The sequence below is a fragment of the Diaphorina citri genome, unplaced genomic scaffold, assembly GCF_000475195.1.
Source record: "Diaphorina citri unplaced genomic scaffold, Diaci psyllid genome assembly version 1.1 scaffold6, whole genome shotgun sequence".
Lineage (NCBI taxonomy): Eukaryota > Metazoa > Arthropoda > Insecta > Hemiptera > Psyllidae > Diaphorina > Diaphorina citri.
The window spans coordinates 516262-535039 of record NW_007377445.1 but is presented as its reverse complement, the minus strand read 5'-3'; the positions used below and the strand labels follow the sequence as shown (position 1 = coordinate 535039).

Sequence of the window (18778 nt, the reverse complement as noted above, 5' to 3'; positions counted from 1 at the left end):
GCAGGCAGTTATTTACGTGTTTCTTTATCAAACGCATTATTAATATCAAAGGAAACATGAAGAAAATCAAAGTTGCCTGTCTGCCCATGCAATTTTGAGGAAGTTCTCGAGAATTTGACACCGAGAGCGCACACAACTCTCTCTACTTTCTCCACCTACGTTCTAGGATGACAGCATTTTGATCCCATGACACGGTGCCAGAAATTATTTTCGAGATAGAAAAATGCATCGATGAAAATCAAGATGAAGCTGAACATTGTTTTTATGATTTGTTTTCAGAAATAAATTTTTCAAAAGGGAAATTCGAGTATAAACACCTAGAGCCCAGGTGTCATTGACCCCCCATGTTAGCTCTCAGCTCTCGACTGTGGCGTTGTGTTGTGAAATTTGATCGACACATAAAATTGAAGAGCCGGGTGCCGGTAAATTCCTCGGTTTTAAACGTTACGTTTTTAGGAGAGCCTCAAATTGGCCAGTTTCTGCAGAGCCTACTGACATAGTGAAATATTGTTCGGTCGAACTGCAGGAACATAATGCTGCAATTGAAGAGCCGGGTGCCGGTAAATTCCTCGGTTTTAAACGTTACGTTTTTAGGAGAGCCTCAAATTGGCCAGTTTCTGCAGAGCCTTTTGACATAGTGAAATATTGTTCGGTCGAACTGCAGGAACGAACAGGAACAGAATGCTGGACTTCAGTCGATCATTTAAGACCGGTTTTAGCGTCACCTATATTAAGCTACGCCGAGCAAGGCCAATAAATGGATGGGTGACTTAAACATTATATAGGAAATAAAGGGAGAACGGGCTCTAGTCTTGATTTTAAATCATTACATGAAAGTAAAATCAAAAAATGAAATCAAGAATGATAATAAACTGAATATTAAACAAATTAGGTAGGTACATAGGTATTCTTTAACCAAGATCGAATAAACTACGGGCTAAAAAATTTCCGGAGGGACGGACCCAGCTTGTTTCTTTCATTCCTGAATCGGCACTATTTCGTGAAATATTGTATATTTCGGCATAAGAAATTTCATGAAATAGTGTCGATACTAATGGGAGGTTTCTGAAATAAACCATTCCCTCTAATGTTCCCTGAGCATAGGTACACGTTATTTCATACACACTTAACATTGGCACAAGAATGCTGGAGATGAGTTGACAGGTTGACATCGGTTGACATTTTTCAGGATTTTGCCAGCTCAGCAATTTAATAAATAAATAGGCGCATAAAACAAATATGGACGGAAATGCAGCGGTAAAACACAAGATGGAAACCTCGCACCGACGAAGTGTAATAGAAGTGGGGAAAAGTAGAGTTGAAGAACGAGATTTAAGTATAAGTAGTGCTTTATTAGACTGTCAGCTTAGAACAAGTTGTTCCATTATAACAATAGTTTTGATGGGAACAAACAAACAAATAAACATAAAAGAAAAACAAACATACTTGTAACTGTTAGCTGAGCAGTGCACGTAGCGCGACCAGCTTCATTTTCCGCCACACAGGTTATACGACCGCCACTGAGGTACATAGGCGCAGTGGGTATACTACACACTTGTCTGGCGCCACTGGTTGAGATCAGGAAGTCTTTGCCGGAGATGGGTTCCTCGTTGAACAGCCACTTGATCTGGAAACACATGAGAAGTTTCGAATATAGAAAAAAAAATTAACCCAAAAACAGCACCCCGACCCAAACCTTGGACTTTTTCCACACGAAAGTTGGCGATCATTCTGGCAGTATCATCTCTGGATCTAAGGCCAGCTACTCTCTATCAGGTAGACCTGACAGGTACGGCTGAAAAGGTCCACCTGTCAGGTCTACCTGATACCTGATGAGCACACACTATCAGATAGACCAGACAGGCGGATCTAATCAGGTGTACCTTACGTCAAGAGTAGTTTGTTCGACAAGGTCGGCGATATAATAGACTCTTGAGTGGTAAACACTAAGCGAGGCATTAGCCTCAGTTGATATTTTACCAACCATTAAACAATTTTAAACATTAAAGTAACCAGCCCCAGTCGCTCAGAAGAATGGTGGATTCCTAATTCGGGGGCTAGGAATCGAGTCCCAGGAGCGACACAAAAATTTAGTATCACCATTTTAAAGTGAACATTTGCAAATTAATACCTTCTATCAAGACTAACCATTAGAGCTTCATTATTTGATCAAAATTTCAAATAAAAGATAATGTTTGTGTGTTCATCTGGAATCAGGCGGACCTGATCAGGTCTACCTGATAGTGAGTGGCTCGCCTAATGTTCCATGCTTCGAGCTGGGATTGAACCAGTGCCTTCTTGTTCCTCAGACAAGCACCTTGAACCCTCCGCCCACCGGTGTTCATTATGTATTCAGTGCGGAGGAGGCAGAGACATTTATTTTGAAGTTTCAGAGACATTAATTTTGGAATTTTGAACAGTCTCATTTTGTCAAGGGGATTTTTCAATAGAGGCTGACGCTGAGTTGAACCCGGAAAAACTGAGAGGGAAATTTATCATGACACTCTTCACTATGACGTGAGAGAAGCACTTGGATTCGCCCAGTGAGTTGTCTGCACGCACCGTGTACAGGCCCCGGTCTTGCTGGGTCACGTTCGAGATGGACAGTGTGGCCTTGCCGTCTTCCGGGTTGAATTCACTCTGGAAAAGGGGGAAAATGAAACGTTGGGCATTAGATCAAAGTCCTTATAGCTGGAATACACGAGACCAGCAAGTAGTCTGAAAATTGGTCTCGAGTAAACACTAAACACCACTACCGTTCAGTAAAATTTCAGTCAGTTAGTTGGATAAAATCAATTAAATTTCGCAGCTGTACAGAAATGCATTTTGTCCAACTGGACTGGAATATTACTGGACGGAATGTTACTGGTGATTTATGTACACGAGTTCGTGACCATCTGGGCAATCGCTTGTTTCTAGACTTTCCCAATCACGCTAGGTGAGATTAATGTGAGGAGGCGGATAGCTTGTCATCAAATGGAGAGTAAAAAACCCCATTACTGAAAACTTTAGCAGTTATAGAGTGACCCCTTAAAAAATAATAATTCAGCACATAAAGTTCTGTTAAATACGTGAGAACTATATTGAACAAACACACCAAGAAAACTTACCTTTCGTAGATTCGTATAAGCTTAACCCATCCCCTTGGGGCAATTGCCCAATTAAAGGGTCAACTTACCTTTACTCGATCATTATACACGATGTCCTTATTATTCAACGTCCATTTCACACTGGGAGTCGGATTGCCCTCAACACAGCTTTCCAATAACACGTTATCCCCTTCCCTCACAAGAACGTCAGTCAGTAGCTGCGTGAACTTGGGTAGAGTGTATTCTTCTTCAGTGGGAGCGGCTGGGGTAGCTACTTTACTCTGACGAGTAGCGACCGGCTCATTCTGTTGACTTATGACTGTAAGATAAAGATAACCCGGATAACTTAATTAACTATTCATGTTAGTTCAGTCAAAAAACACAATTAACTATTCATGTTAGTGCAGTCAAAAAACACAATTAACTATTCATGTTAGTGGAGTTAAAAAACACAATTAACTATTCATGTTAGTGCAGTCAAAAAACACAATTAACTATTCATGTTAGTGCAGTCAAAAAACACAATTAACTATTCATGTTAGTGGAGTTAAAGCTAGACAACTAGACACTGCATAATCTATTCTGTAGTGAGTCTTTGGGGGAGGGGAGGGGCAAGTACCCGAAGAGTAGCTTATCAGGGGGGTGGATCTTCGAAATTATAGAGTGATAGCGATATATTTAGTATTAGGTATTACTCATTTTGGGAGCAAAAAAGGTCCCGGGGGCCCCCCCCCCCCCCTAAATATGGCCCTGGTGTATTGTACACTACCTACAGACACGCTACGTTCCACATCCTTTGTAAGCTGAATTTCTTACCTTGCACTGTAAGGTTACAGGAGGACGAAGCTTCACCGGCAGAATTTATAGCCACCACCTTGTATTCGCCTCCATCTTCCACAAATGCCTCCTTGATGAGCAGAGAGCACTTGTCTCCTTTGAACAGAAGCTGGAAGTCTCCTGATTCCTTCACCGGTCGGCCGTTGTGATACCAAATCACCTGGACATGCAACCAAATTTTGTTTATCTTTTGGCCAGCCACTCACCATCAGATATCAGGTAGACCTAATAGGCGGATCTGATTAGGTGTACCTGTCAGGTCTACCTGATAGTGAGTGGCTGGCCTTACAGGTATGACAAAATAGAGCATACAGACAACGAAAATTTCCATAAAGTTTACTATCGGCTTCCTGTTAATATACCTGGGCCGGGTGATCAACCTCAGAACAAAGTACGATCAGGGGAACTACTTACCTCTGGTTCAGGGCTTCCCACTATAACACAGTCCAGCAGCACCTGGGCGCCTTCAAACAGAGATACATCTCTCAGTGGCGACGATATGGAAGGTTTGACAGGCTCTACATTTTCCGTGGCTTCAGTGTCGGATGTTTCGCTGGGGAGAAGGCCTTTGACCGAGACGTTACAAGAACTGGTGATGGAACCAGCGGGGGACTCTATGGAGACTGAGTAGGTACCAGCGTCTTTTGGAAATGCTTCGGATATGAGTAGTGTGAGGTTGGTGTCTTCGGAGAAAGTCTGGGGAAATTAGACAGAATGTTTAAGTCGGCATGGGTCATACACGAAAGCCCACTCCGATGCTTAGCTGTAGGGGCGAAAGGCCCTAAAGGATGGGTTAAGCTTCTAAGAATTTCTAATAGGATAGGTTTTGTTCGACTATCTTTTGACCAATATGACTTGTACCCTTCTTGCTTTCCGTTTGCGTTTCAACTTGGCTTTTCACTTGCAGCCATAACCCATAACACAGCGGAAACAGCACATTGAATGCACCAGTTCCCAATGGATCACTGAAGTTAAGCAACATTGCGCTTGGTTAGCATTTGGATGGGTGATTATTTCAGCAAATCACATGCTGCTCCCATAAAAACCTGAGTTATACACTACATAGTGAAGTTAAACCCCTTGAAAAGTATGGTACGAGTTTATTTATGTTATTAGAACACCAAACTCACTTTCACATCCCGACTGTTGTCCAGTCCAGCAGCACCTGGGCGCCTTCAAACAGAGATACATCTCTCAGTGGCGACGATATGGAAGGTTTGACAGGCTCTACATTTTCCGCGGCTTCAGTGTCGGAGGTTTCGCTGGGGAGAAGGCCTTTGACTGAGACGTTACAAGAACTGGTGATGGAACCAGCGGGGGACTCTATGGAGACTGAGTAGGTACCAGCGTCTTTTGGAAATGCTTCGGATATGAGTAGCGTGAGGTTGGTGTCTTCGGAGAAAGTCTGGGGAAAAAGTCGGCATGGGTCATACACGAAAGCCCACTCCGAGGCTTAGCTGTAGGGGCGAAAGGCCATAAAGGATGGGTTAAGCTTCTAAGAATCTCTATTAGGATAGGTTTTGTTCGACTGTCTTTTGACCAATATGACTTGTACCCCTCTTGCTTTCCGTTTGCATTTCAACTTGGCTTTTCTCTTGCAGCCATAACACAGCGGAAATAGCATGTTGAATGCACCAGTTCCCAATGGATCACTGAAGTTAAGCAACATTGCGCTTGGTTAGCATTTGGATGGGTGATTATCTCAGCAAATCACATGCTGCTCCCATCAAAACCTGAGTTATACACTACATAGTGAAGTTAAACCCCTTGAAAAGTATGGTACGAGTTCATTTATGTTATTAGAACACCATACTCACTTTCACATCCCGACCGTTGTTCGTCACTGGCTTTCCATTGTACAACCAAGTCACTCGCGTGTCATCAGAGCTGTCCAAATGTTCCACCTCACATTGCAGCTTCAGTTTTTGGCCCGCTCTCACCATGGCTTCATGAGGCAAAGGTACGAGGAACTTAGGCTCTGGCAATGCCCCGTCAAGTTCTACCTTGGCGGAAGATATTTCCGTGCCTGGAAATGTGCCCGACAGGAATGGGAAATAATAAATAAATGTTCCAATATTACAGCCATTTGCTCAAGGTATGTTTAAATTCCTTAACAATGTTCCAATATATTTCTTCATTTTCTTAGTCTTTTGGGCTACTGATTTTTGAAAAATTCTGATAGATAAAATGGAAAGTAAAAAAATGTAAGCAAGTGATTTCTGATCTGGCGTAAATTAAACCCACCTCCCCTGGAAAAAATTGTGGACGTTTTTAAAATTGAGTGGTATATGTATAGGTAGGTACCTGCATGCAAACATAGGACACATATAGGAAGATTCCTAATCTACGCAAAACACTGATCTAATCTACCATAAACACAAACCCATGGCATGAACTTATTAGAGCTTACAAGCTTACATCCTACAAAAGAAACATTAACTCAAAAATGCAAACACAAAATGACAGTAAAAACCGCTAGAGAGGTACCTAGAACCATGCATTTTTAGGTCATACCAAAATTGTACCTATATTTATTTGGGAAAGAGTACCTAAAATAGATATCACTGATTTTTAGTCCGTCCTTCCTTTATTATTACAATAGTAATAAAAAGGTATAAGGGACGGACTATTGTATTCGCTTCGGTGTCGTCTGTCTGTCTGTCTGTCTGTCTGTCTGTCACTCTGTCTGTTCCCATAGAAGGACTTATCCAAACCTAGTCGACCTATATATCAAATTAAAGGTCTTTTTACCAGGAACACGAAAATGGTGGTGCAAATTTTGTCCAGAAAACCATAAAGCCAAAAAACCAAAAAAACTAGTTTTTGGGGGATTTTTTTCACATTTTCTCACACAAATGAGCTCTGATCTCGAAATTTGTCGCGACGACCTATAAACTCAAAGCGAGAAAGTTTTAGATAACACTTCAGCCGATCATTTAAGACCGGTTTTAGCGTTACCTATGTTAAGCTACGCCGAGAAAGGCCAATAAATGGATGGGTGACTTAAACATTATATTGGAAATAAAGGGAGAACGGGCTCTAGTCTTGAAATTTTTCGCGACGACCTATGAACTCAAAGCGAGAAAGTTTTAGGTAACACTTCAGTCGATCATTTAAGACCGGTTTTAGCGTTACCTATGTTAAGCTACGCCGAGGAAGGCCAATAAATGGATGGGTGACTTAAACATTATATTGGGAATAAAGGGAGAACGGGCTCTAGTCTTGATTTTAAATCATTACATGAAAGTAAAATCAAAAAATCAAATCAAGAATGATAATAAACTGAATATTAAACAAATTGGGTAGGTACATAGGTACTGATCGAATAAACTACGGGCTAAATAATTCCCGGAGGGACGGGCCCAGCTTGTTTATTTTACAGGAAAAAATTTCACGATTTAATTAAAACTATGACTAAAGGAGCATCCACAAAATGGATTTACCCTTATCCAATGGCAAATGATAAGAAATGTTACCAACCTAATCGATTGGTGGCTTGACACTCATACACGCCGGGCGTTTTCCGGGACGGTTCCAGTATCTCTAGAACGGCCACACCGTCCCGATAAGACGTCCTGTAGTGACGGCCTTCTTCTTCACCCGCCAGACAGTCGACGCCATCTTTCAGCCACTTTATCGTTGGCAGAGGGTTGCTACTAACGCGGCAGAGTAGCTGGATGGGGGTACTCCCGGGGGAAAATTTAACGTCCTGGAGTTTTAGGGAAAACTGTGGCGGCGTGATCTGCTCACCGGGTTCACACTCTGGAAAAGGGCCGCGGGCAAACACATGAGACACGTCTCGCGGGGAATAGGGCGGTGGAGATTGCCTTGGGCAATAATTTTGTCCTTTATTATTATTTGTTTTACTGCCTAAGCGGAGACAATATCCCCTTTATGATCACATATTTATTTAAGCTAATGACACAGGAATTTATTCTTCTTGATTTTTGCTAAAGAATTTGTTAAGATCATCTCAAAATGCTTCAAAAACCCTGGATTTTAATTTGCATTGAAATCGGACCACCAGGGGCGGTCCCATTATTGTATTTTATCCATCACAAAATAAGTACTACCTTAACTAGGTCCAATTTTCCAAAACTGTATACATACAAGTGAATTGGTTCCCCCAAATTTTTTATGGTGAAGAGGATGAAATTACATGCCTCGGTTGGGAACCCGCGTCCTCCCACTTATCTAGCTCTCATTATTTGACTAGCTAGTGCAAGTTGAAATATGTGCACAATAAAAGAGTCGTTTTTAATTTCTGAACGATTAGGGGAGGGAAAAGAAGTACAAAATAAAAACCTCGTTTTGAAAATGTTACAAAGAACAATGCAATGTGTTTTATTGAGCAAACAAAGATTTAACAATCAAATTAATGGACAAAAACTTGAAAGGATGACAGGAGTCGTTCAGAAAGTAAATAACGCTTCTTTAAGAGGAATAAATACATAAAACACTGGATCTGAGTCCTATTCCACGGAGGACTTATTTCAAAATTAGCACCTACTACACATTCCTCTAGAATTATCACGAAAACAAACCAGCTGTGAGTAAATTTTACTCACGTCTACCCTTCTAGGGTTAAATTTAGTTTCTTACTTCCAGTCTGGAAAAATATTTACAACAGGTAGAAAATATAATTTTATTATATTGGATTAATTTGTTACTTGCTCCAGAAGCTGGGTTTTGAAATCTGTTTAAATGTCACAAAAAAAGTTATCATCTTCTATTAGTATTTTATTGAAAAGTTTGGTTTAAGCCAGCCAGTATAAATTGGCAAGACCAAGCCACAAGGGGTAAAAATTTCATTTACTTTCTAAAATCATCCCAAACGTACAGAGTGGGAGCGGCTGGGGTAGCTACTTTACTCTGACGAGTAGCGACCGGCTCATTCTGTTGACTTATGACTGTAAGATAAAGATAACCCAGATAACTTAATTACTCTTCATGCTAGTGGAGTCAAAAAACACAATTAACTATTCATGCTAGTGCAGTCAAAAAACACAATTAACTATTCAACTATTCATGCTAGTGCAGTCAAAAAACACAATTAACTATTCAACTATTCATGTTAGTGCAGTCAAAAAACACAATTAACTATTCAACTATTCATGTTAGTGCAGTCAAAAACACAATTAACTATTCATGTTAGTGGAGTTAAAGCTAGACAACTAGACATTGCATAATCTATTCTGTAGTGAGTCTTTGGGGGAGGGGAGGGGCAAGTACCCGAAGAGTAGATTATCAGGGGGGGGGTGGATCTTCGAAATTATAGAGCGATAGCGATATATTTAGTATTAGGTATGACTCATTTTGGGAGCAAAAAATGGTCCGAGGAGCCCCCCCCCCTTAAATATGGCCCTGGTGTATTGTACACTACCTACAGACACGCTACGTTCCACATCCTTTGTAAGCTGAATTTCTTACCGGGAACAAAAAATGGTCCGAGGACCCCCCCCCCCCCCCTAAATATGGCCCTGGTGTATTGTACACTACCTACAGACACGCTACGTTCCACATCCTTTGTAAGCTGAATTTCTTACCTTGCACTGTAAGGTTACAGGAGGACGAAGCTTCACCGGCAGAATTTATAGCCACCACCTTGTATTCGCCTCCATCTTCCACAAATGCCTCCTTGATGAGCAGAGAGCACTTGTCTCCTTTGAACAGAAGCTGGAAGTCTCCTGATTCCTTCACCGGTCGGCCGTTGTGATACCAAATCACCTGGACATGCAACCAAATTTTGTTTATCTTTTGGCCAGCCACTCACCATCAGATATCAGGTAGACCTAATAGGCGGATCTGATTAGGTGTACCTGTCAGGTCTACCTGATAGTGAGTGGCTGGCCCTACAGGTATGACAAAATAGAGCATACAGACAACGAAAATTTCCATAAAGTTTACTATCGGCTTCCTGTTAATATACCTGGGCCGGGTGATCAACCTCAGAACAAAGTACGATCAGGGGAACTACTTACCTCTGGTTCAGGGCTTCCCACTATAACACAGTCCAGCAGCACCTGGGCGCCTTCAAACAGAGATACATCTCTCAGTGGCGACGATATGGAAGGTTTGACAGGCTCTACATTTTCCGTGGCTTCAGTGTCGGATGTTTCGCTGGGGAGAAGGCCTTTGACCGAGACGTTACAAGAACTGGTGATGGAACCAGCGGGGGACTCTATGGAGACTGAGTAGGTACCAGCGTCTTTTGGAAATGCTTCGGATATGAGTAGTGTGAGGTTGGTGTCTTCGGAGAAAGTCTGGGGAAATTAGACAGAATGTTTAAGTCGGCATGGGTCATACACGAAAGCCCACTCCGATGCTTAGCTGTAGGGGCGAAAGGCCCTAAAGGATGGGTTAAGCTTCTAAGAATTTCTAATAGGATAGGTTTTGTTCGACTATCTTTTGACCAATATGACTTGTACCCTTCTTGCTTTCCGTTTGCGTTTCAACTTGGCTTTTCACTTGCAGCCATAACCCATAACACAGCGGAAACAGCACATTGAATGCACCAGTTCCCAATGGATCACTGAAGTTAAGCAACATTGCGCTTGGTTAGCATTTGGATGGGTGATTATTTCAGCAAATCACATGCTGCTCCCATAAAAACCTGAGTTATACACTACATAGTGAAGTTAAACCCCTTGAAAAGTATGGTACGAGTTTATTTATGTTATTAGAACACCAAACTCACTTTCACATCCCGACTGTTGTCCGTCACTGGCTTTCCATTGTACAACCAAGTCACTCGCGTGTCATCAGAGCTGTCCAAATGTTCCACTTCACATTGCAGCTTCAGTTTTTGGCCCGCTCTCACCATGGCTTCATGAGGCAAAGGTACGAGGAACTTAGGCTCTGGCAATGCCCCGTCTAGTTCTACCTTGGCGGAAGATATTTCCGTGCCTGGAAATGTGCCCGACAGGAATGGGAAATAAATAAATGTTCCAATATTACTGCCATTTGCTCAAGTTATGCTTAAATTCCTTAACAATGTTCCAATATATTTCTTCATCTTCTTAGTCTTTTGGGTTACTGATTTTTGAAAAATTCTAATAGAAAAAATGGAAAGTAAAAAAAAAAAAAAAGTAAACAAGTGATTTCTGATCTGGCGTAAATTAAACCCACCTCCCCTGGAAAAAATTGAGTGGTATATGTTGTATAGGTAGGTACCTGCATGCAAACATAGAACACATATAGAAAGATTTCGAATCTACGCAAAACACTGATCTAATCTAGCATAAACACAAACCCATGGCATGAACTTACTAGAGCTTACAAGCTTACATCCTACAAAAGAAACATTAACTCGAAAATGCAAACACAAAATGACAGTAAAAACCGCTAGAGAGGTACCTAGAACCATGCATTTTCAGGTCATACCAAAATTGTACCTATATTTATTTGGGAAAGAGTACCTAAAATAGATATCACTGATTTTTGATTTTACAGGAAAAAATTTCACGATTTAATTAAAACTATGACTAAAGGAGCATTCACAAAATGGATTTACCCTTATCCAATGGCAAATGATAAGAAATGTTACCAACCTAATCGATTGGTGGCTTGACACTCATACACGCCGGGCGTTTCCCGGGACGGTTCCAGTATCTCTAGAACGGCCACACCGTCCCGATAAGACGTCCTGTAGTGACGACCTTCTTCTTCACCCGCCAGACAGTCGACGCCATCTTTCAGCCACTTTATCGTCGGCAGAGGGTTGCTACTGACGCGGCAGAGTAGCTGGATGGGGGTACTTCCGGGAGACTGTTGTCCGTCACTGGCTTTCCATTGTACAACCAAGTCACTCGCGTGTCATCAGAGCTGTCCAAATGTTCCACTTCACATTGCAGCTTCAGTTTTTGGCCCGCTCTCACCATGGCTTCATGAGGCAAAGGTACGAGGAACTTAGGCTCTGGCAATGCCCCGTCAAGTTCTACCTTGGCGGAAGATATTTCCGTGCCTGGAAATGTGCCCGACAGGAATGGGAAATAATAAATAAATGTTCCAATATTACAGCCATTTGCTCAAGGTATGTTTAAATTCCTTAACAATGTTCCAATATATTTCTTCATTTTCTTAGTCTTTTGGGCTACTGATTTTTGAAAAATTCTGATAGATAAAATGGAAAGTAAAAAAATGTAAGCAAGTGATTTCTGATCTGGCGTAAATTAAACCCACCTCCCCTGGAAAAAATTGTGGACGTTTTTAAAATTGAGTGGTATATGTATAGGTAGGTACCTGCATGCAAACATAGGACACATATAGGAAGATTCCTAATCTACGCAAAACACTGATCTAATCTACCATAAACACAAACCCATGGCATGAACTTATTAGAGCTTACAAGCTTACATCCTACAAAAGAAACATTAACTCAAAAATGCAAACACAAAATGACAGTAAAAACCGCTAGAGAGGTACCTAGAACCATGCATTTTTAGGTCATACCAAAATTGTACCTATATTTATTTGGGAAAGAGTACCTAAAATAGATAGGGACATTGGCCGCTTCTTGACCTGTTTGATTTACCTCGTGTGTCATCTCAGATATGTTCTTCTCAAGCTGGGAACAAAAATTGAATAAAATATGACCCTGTTTATACTACCAGAATGAGACTGACCGGCGCGAACGACCTTATCACAAAAGTGTTAAAGCGCCTAATTCGAAAAAAAAAAAAAAAAAGAATGAGACTGAAAAGTCCTTTTTTCTCGCAGTCTAAACAAGGTCAAACAAACAAAACAAGGTCAAAAAATGAGTTTTTGAAGAGGTTTGGTAGAAGAAACCGTATAAAGGATTAGTAGATTCCTAGATAAGCTTAAAGTCCTTTTTTCTCGCAGTCTAAACAAGGTCAAACAAACAAAACAAGGTCAAAAAATGAGTTTTTGAAGAGGTTTGGTAGAAGAAAAAACATCTTTTGGGGCAGTACACCTAAGGCTCAGAGTTGGCTTTTTGTGTATGGGCTTATAGAGTTAAGCTGACGGTACAAAGGAGGTCTTATTGTCAACAAATTGAAGAGGAAAGGAGGACAGGATAGAAGAAAGCCAGCCGTTCCGAGAACGAATCATAAAGGGCGGGAATTGAACCCGTGACCAAGCGTTTACAAGGCAGGCGCGCTACCTTCTTAACTAACTGGGATGGCTTGTTCCATATCCCATGTTATATCTCTTAATTTTATGCTTGGTCTTCGTTTTGAATGCTTAGGAAATCATGTCCTAAGAGTTCTTTGCAGGACTGAGAATTTTCTATTCCAATAGATAGATACATAGATAGTTTACCTGTAAGAAGTTCTGGAAGAAGGTCTGATAGACTTCTAGCATGGCCTGGTAGTCAGCAAAAAAACATGAAAAGGCGATTGAAAAAATGATATACACAGAAAGCCATGCACTACACAAATTTAACAAATATAAAGAACAAACAGGATATTCTAAATACCTAGTAAGGCACATTGAGATAAAGGAATAAAAGAAAGGAGGAATAGAGGGAAGGAAAAATAGGAGGGGGAGAAAGAAAGGGAAAGGGAGAGAGAGACTTTGAAATAGATAAAAGAGTACAGGACAGAGAAGAGAATGTAAAACAAAAACTATAATAATACCTACGTTGCGAATAAAACACGACAATAAAATCCCCAAAACAGTAACTTATGTGTGCAAATCAAGCTCAATATGAAAACCCAAAAACAGAATTATGTGTGCAGTGAAAACCCAAAACATTAAAAGCTCAACAACGTTGTGTTTCAAACGGAGAATAGCGCAAAACCCTAAATACAAAAGAAACCCAAAAAAAAAGCTAAATATAACACCGTTCCGTGTTTTGCGCCATCCTCATGGAAAAAATACAAACACACAAAACAAATAAAACCCAAAAATAAATCTGTTATTCACCAGTTATGGATAGAAATGCTGACGTTTCAGCAACACCAGAGCTGTTCTTCATCAAATTAATGGACAAAAACTTGAAAGGATGACAGGAGTCGTTCAGAAAGTAAATAACGCTTCTTTAAGAGGAATAAATACATAAAAGACTGGATCTGAGTCCTATTCCACGGAGGACTTATTTCAAAATTAGCACCTACTACACATTCCTCGCATAACGAAAATATTTTCTTTTCTTCTAAGAAAAAGGCCAAGAATATTTTCTTTTTCCTTCTGAGAGTAAAGGCCACCGGCCAGCACGCCGACCGAAAAGTAAGTATAGTTAAATTCATGGAACAGGTCTCGGGGCTTAACCCTAGAAAGGTAGCCTGTTTTTTAGGTAGACGTAATGTTCACTCACTTATGAAAAAAGAGCGATTTTTTGCGACTGAAATGGAGAATATGAAATGGATATGTTTCAAGTTTCAAAACATTATTTTTTATTATTAAAAAAAAAAAGAATTATCACGAAAACAAACTAGCTGTGAGTAAATTTTACTGTCTACCCTTCTAGGGTTGAATTTAGTTGCTTACTTCCAGTCTGGAAAAAATTTACAACAGGTAGAAAATATAATTTTATTATTTGGATTAATTTGTTACTTGCTCCAGAAGCTGGGTTTTGAAATCTGTTTAAATGTCACAAAAAAGTTATCATCTTTTATTAGTATCTTATATCTTATTGAAAAGTTTGGTTTAAGCCAGCCAGTATAAATTGGCAAGACCAAGCCACAAGGGGTGAAAATTTCATTTACTTTCTAAAATCATCCCAAACGTACAGTATCTGGTGCCTATCTTTGCCATTTTCCCATCAGCAAAAAAGCATGAAATGGCGATTGAAAAAATGATATACACAGAAAGCCATGCACTACACAAATTTAACAAATATTAAGAACAAACAGGACATTGTAAATACCTAGTAAGGCACATTGAAATAAAGGAATAAAAGAAAGGAGGAAGAGAGGGAAGGAAAAAGAGGAGGGGGAGAAAGAAAGGGAAAGGAAGAGAGAGACTTTGAAATAGATAAAAGAGTACAGGACAGAGAAGAGAATGTAAAACAAAAACTATAATAATACCTACCTACGTTACGAATAAAACACAACAATAAAATCCCCAAAACAGTAACTTATGTGTGCAAATCAAGCTCAACTTGAAAACCCAAAAACAGAATTATGTGTGCAGTGAAAACCCAAAACATTAAAAGCTCAACAACGATGTGTCTCAAACGGAGAATAGCGCAAAACCCTAAATACACAAGAAACCCCAAAAAATAGCTAAATATAACACCGTTCCGTGTTTTGCGCCATCCTCATGGAAAAAGTACAAACACACAAAACAAATAAAACCCAAAAATAAATCTGTTATTCACCAGTTATAGATAGAAATGCTGACGTTTCAGCAACACCAGAGCTGTTCTTTGCAGTACACGTGAACTTGGCAGAATCCTCGGCAAAGGTCTCATCAATGGTGAGCGTACACAGGCCGTCGAAGTAGCTGGTCTGATAGTCCAAGTTGTTCTTAATAGAGATGCCGTCCTTGAGCCAGGAAATCTCGGGAGTTGGGAATCCAGATACCCTGGGAAATAGAAAAGAGAGAGCCAGATTAGTTAGCTGGAAGAGTAGACCGTTTGCCTTTTAATGTCTACCGGACACTCTGGGAAATAGAAAAGAGAGACGGACTAGACGTCTGCCTTGTTTGCGCTAGGTCGCGGGTTCATTTCCCATCCGGGGCGAACTTTATCCTATACAGATAAGGTTCGTTCTCGGAACGGCTCGATTTCTCCTATCCTGTCTTTCTTCTCTCTTCAATTTCGGGACGGTAAGACCATAGCAGTTACAGTTCCCTCTGTCAAACCTCTTTTAAAAAAAATAATAATACATATAAACCAGTTTATTTTATTATATTAAAAAAGATTACAATAATATCCTAGTTGATCACTCACTTGCATCTGAACGTAAACTTGGCTCCTTCCTCCACAACAGAATTCCTCAGCGGTTCCACAAACACAGGCGCCTTAGCTACCGGCACTATATCCTCAGGACTCACCAGGGCCGGACTTTCACCTCGTATGCTTTCAATCTCCTCGATGTGAACCGAATGTACCGGCCCTGGTTTTGGACTATCCGTTCGGGCATCTTCGAAAATCGGACTTCGGACGCCCTCGGGTTTTGTTTCGGCCATCTCCGGTGTGTCTTCGCGTGTGATCGGGATATTGTGTACAGTGCCTGATTGGCTGGGTTCTGGTGCTGCGCTCTCATTGGTGGGTTCCTGTTGGTCTGGTTTCTGATTGGCCAATTCTTGTAGTTCTTGTTTGAGGGACGCGAAACATTCGTTCAGTTCCGCTCGGTCGTTTTTGATTTGGTTGATTTTCGTTTCGATGTCACCGCCTGAAATGAGTAAATAGTTATTTTTCAAGAAACACTGATGTAATCAAATAAAACTTTCTGTCCTGCACTAAAGTCCAGCAACAACATCGTGGGAGAATGACCTAATGGCCAAGTTCCCGACATTTGACGACAACAACAACATTTAGTGGGATGCATGGCCCTTCTTGACTGGCGGATTGTTAAGGAACCTATGAAATATGTACCTCTTCAAAAGGCGGTGCAATATGAAACTGTTGAACTAAATGTTACGGCCCTACGTCCCCCCTAGGCATTCAAGGATATAAGTAAAACAAATTAATGAACATGTTCTAATTCAGTTATCCTGCATGAGGAATCTGCCCCCCTTCTTACCAGTACTATGAGAAGCTAGCTGTTGCAACTCTAGTAAAGTCTCGTTTAGCTGAGTTTCTTTGGGTCGCAGGAACTGTTCGATTTCAACCAGTAGTTCCTCAGCATCTTGTGGCGATTTGACCAGATGAGACTTCATCGTTACCGTGGATAGGAATTGGCGATTTTGTTTGCAAAATTCGGACACCTGGAATCAGCGAAAGAGGGAGAAAGGATGTCTAAATTAAATAAATTTATTCATAGAGATGGAGAAAAGATGAGCTTTTTTAAGAAGCTTGATAGAAGGGACTGTAAACTGCCAAGGTCTTATCATCCCGGAAGCGAAGAGCGAAGGAACACAGGATAGGAAAAAGCTAGTTATTCCGAGAACGAACCTTATCTGTTGAGGATATAATCCGCCCCGGGCAAGACTCAAACTCACCAACTAGTGCTTACAGACGCAATACCCTCCAAGCTGAAGGAAAATAACCCAATATTAGGATGAGACTAAACTCTCGAACCCTCAAGATAAAATGAACATTAGCATAGAATTTATATGACTCGACATAAAATCGGTATTCGGCTGGAATTGAACCCACGATCTGCGGTTTACCAGGCGACCGCTATTATTTCTTTCCATCTTACCTCATCCACTTTGGCAACATATTGAGCACTCGCGTCCACCATGTTCTTCGTGTGTTTGACTTGGTTTTGCAATTCATTCCATTTGAATTTGAGCTTGTGGATTTGGGTTTCAATGTGAGAAGTGTCAGTCTCGAGTTTCATGATGGAGTCTGCACCGGTGACAAACGTCTCGATACGTTCTGCTAAGAGCTGAAATAAACAAGCACAAATTTACTATAATAAGCAAAACATTCCACCCTAGTTAGCTTGGTTGGTAGAGCATTTGCCTTGTAAGCGCTAGGCTGCGGGTTCCATTCCCGCCCGGGGTGGTTTTATCTTGAACGAAAAATGTTCGTTCTCGGAACGGCTGGCTTTCTTCGACCCTGTGTTCCTTCTCTCTTCAGTTCCGGGAAGATAAGACCTCAGCAGTTACAGTCCTTTCTATTAAACCTCTTCAAACAAATATTTATACTGTCCCTTACAGCATTATACCAACAGTTTAAAAAAACCTCGTTTACTGACATGAAATTATATGTTGACAATACTATCAATATAGGTCATTTACCTGTTATTTAAAACTTATATAAGTATATATTGTACCTATAAATAATATAATCACCCCCAAATAAAGGTTTATTTATTTACCTGTAAAGTCTTCTCAAAGTAATGCAGCAGGATGAAATGAGGATCAGCATAGCCAAGCAACGCAGGATAATAGACATGTTGAGCCGGGAGAAACAAGAACTGCTACTAGCAGCCAGAGTCAAGTAAGTGATAGAGCAGCTAGGGTCAAGTAAGTGATGGAGCAGCTTGGATAACTTCTCATCCAGTTCCTTCAGACGTGGTGGTACTCCTTCACCCAAGTTCTCCACACCTTCACCTGAAATACAACATTGTAATTATACTGATGAGAACTTGTATAAACAACAAGATTGTAAATATACTCCTGTTTAACAATCTCAACACGGCGCTGATTTAACTAGTACAGTTTGTAAACAAGGATTCTGATCAGATTAGCATATTGTTTTTTCATTCCATTTGAATTTGAGCTTGTGGATTTGGGTTTCAATGTGAGAAGTGTCAGTCTCGAGTTTCATGATGGAGTCTGCACCGGTGACGAACGTTTCGATACGTTCTGCTAGGAGCTGAAAGAAACAAAGTATCAAGGGTGGTATCATAGGTACAGTATTGGGACAATCTTTTTCTGAGAGTATTCCTCAAGAAATTCAGATCTTTATGGGAAAAACAAATTGATTTTATGATCACCCTCCAACATAGGTATACAATTTAGGTCATTTACCTGTAAAGTCTTCTCAAAGTAATGCAGTTCCAGGCTGGCAGCCTGTACACCGTTGTCCCCCGTATACTTGTCCTGGATAGCACTCAGCTGAGACGTCAACTCATCCAGGTTGCTATGGATCGACTTCAGATCTGCATCGAATTGAATCAAATGTTTCTTGGACTCCAAATCATACTCCTGATTCGTGTACAAATGGTCGAGCTGCTTTCGCTTGGAGTTTAGAATTCGATTGACAATGGAAACGTCTTTTTCTGCACCTTGATCTGGTTCCTGTGTTAGATTTATAATAATGAGTTAAAATA

The 18778-nt window shown here is 40.7% G+C and overlaps 1 protein-coding gene across 1 annotated transcript; it reads right to left on the bottom strand.

The window, feature by feature from the left end:
* Positions 1 to 590: 590 nt before the first annotated feature.
* Positions 591 to 18744, bottom strand: LOC103524702 (myosin light chain kinase, smooth muscle-like). Its single transcript, XM_026819915.1, has 14 exons — positions 18477 to 18744; positions 17198 to 17386; positions 16577 to 16760; positions 15781 to 16225; positions 15208 to 15413; positions 7407 to 7688; positions 5744 to 5952; positions 5092 to 5331; positions 4341 to 4382; positions 3906 to 4086; positions 3179 to 3408; positions 2503 to 2640; positions 1447 to 1627; positions 591 to 658 (listed from the first exon to the last, which is right to left on the bottom strand). Exons 2-14 carry the CDS (start codon positions 17336 to 17338, stop codon positions 591 to 593), a joined length of 2547 nt encoding a protein of 848 aa, XP_026675716.1. The 5' UTR covers positions 17339 to 17386; positions 18477 to 18744.
* Positions 18745 to 18778: the final 34 nt, after the last annotated feature.

What these genes read in the sequence shown, in the direction of transcription:
- LOC103524702 (XM_026819915.1), bottom strand. Translation starts at nt 17,338, where the DNA reads ATGAAACTCGAGACTGACACTTCTCACATTGAAACCCAAATCCACAAG. An exon ending in ACAACGGTCGGGATGTGAAA is followed by an intron (nt 5,332 to 5,743) that starts GTGAGTATGGTG and finishes CTTTTTCCCCAG; the next exon opens with ACTTTCTCCGAAGACACCAA. An exon ending in CTCACGTCATAGTGAAGAGT is followed by an intron (nt 1,628 to 2,502) that starts GTCATGATAAAT and finishes ATGTGTTTCCAG; the next exon opens with ATCAAGTGGCTGTTCAACGA.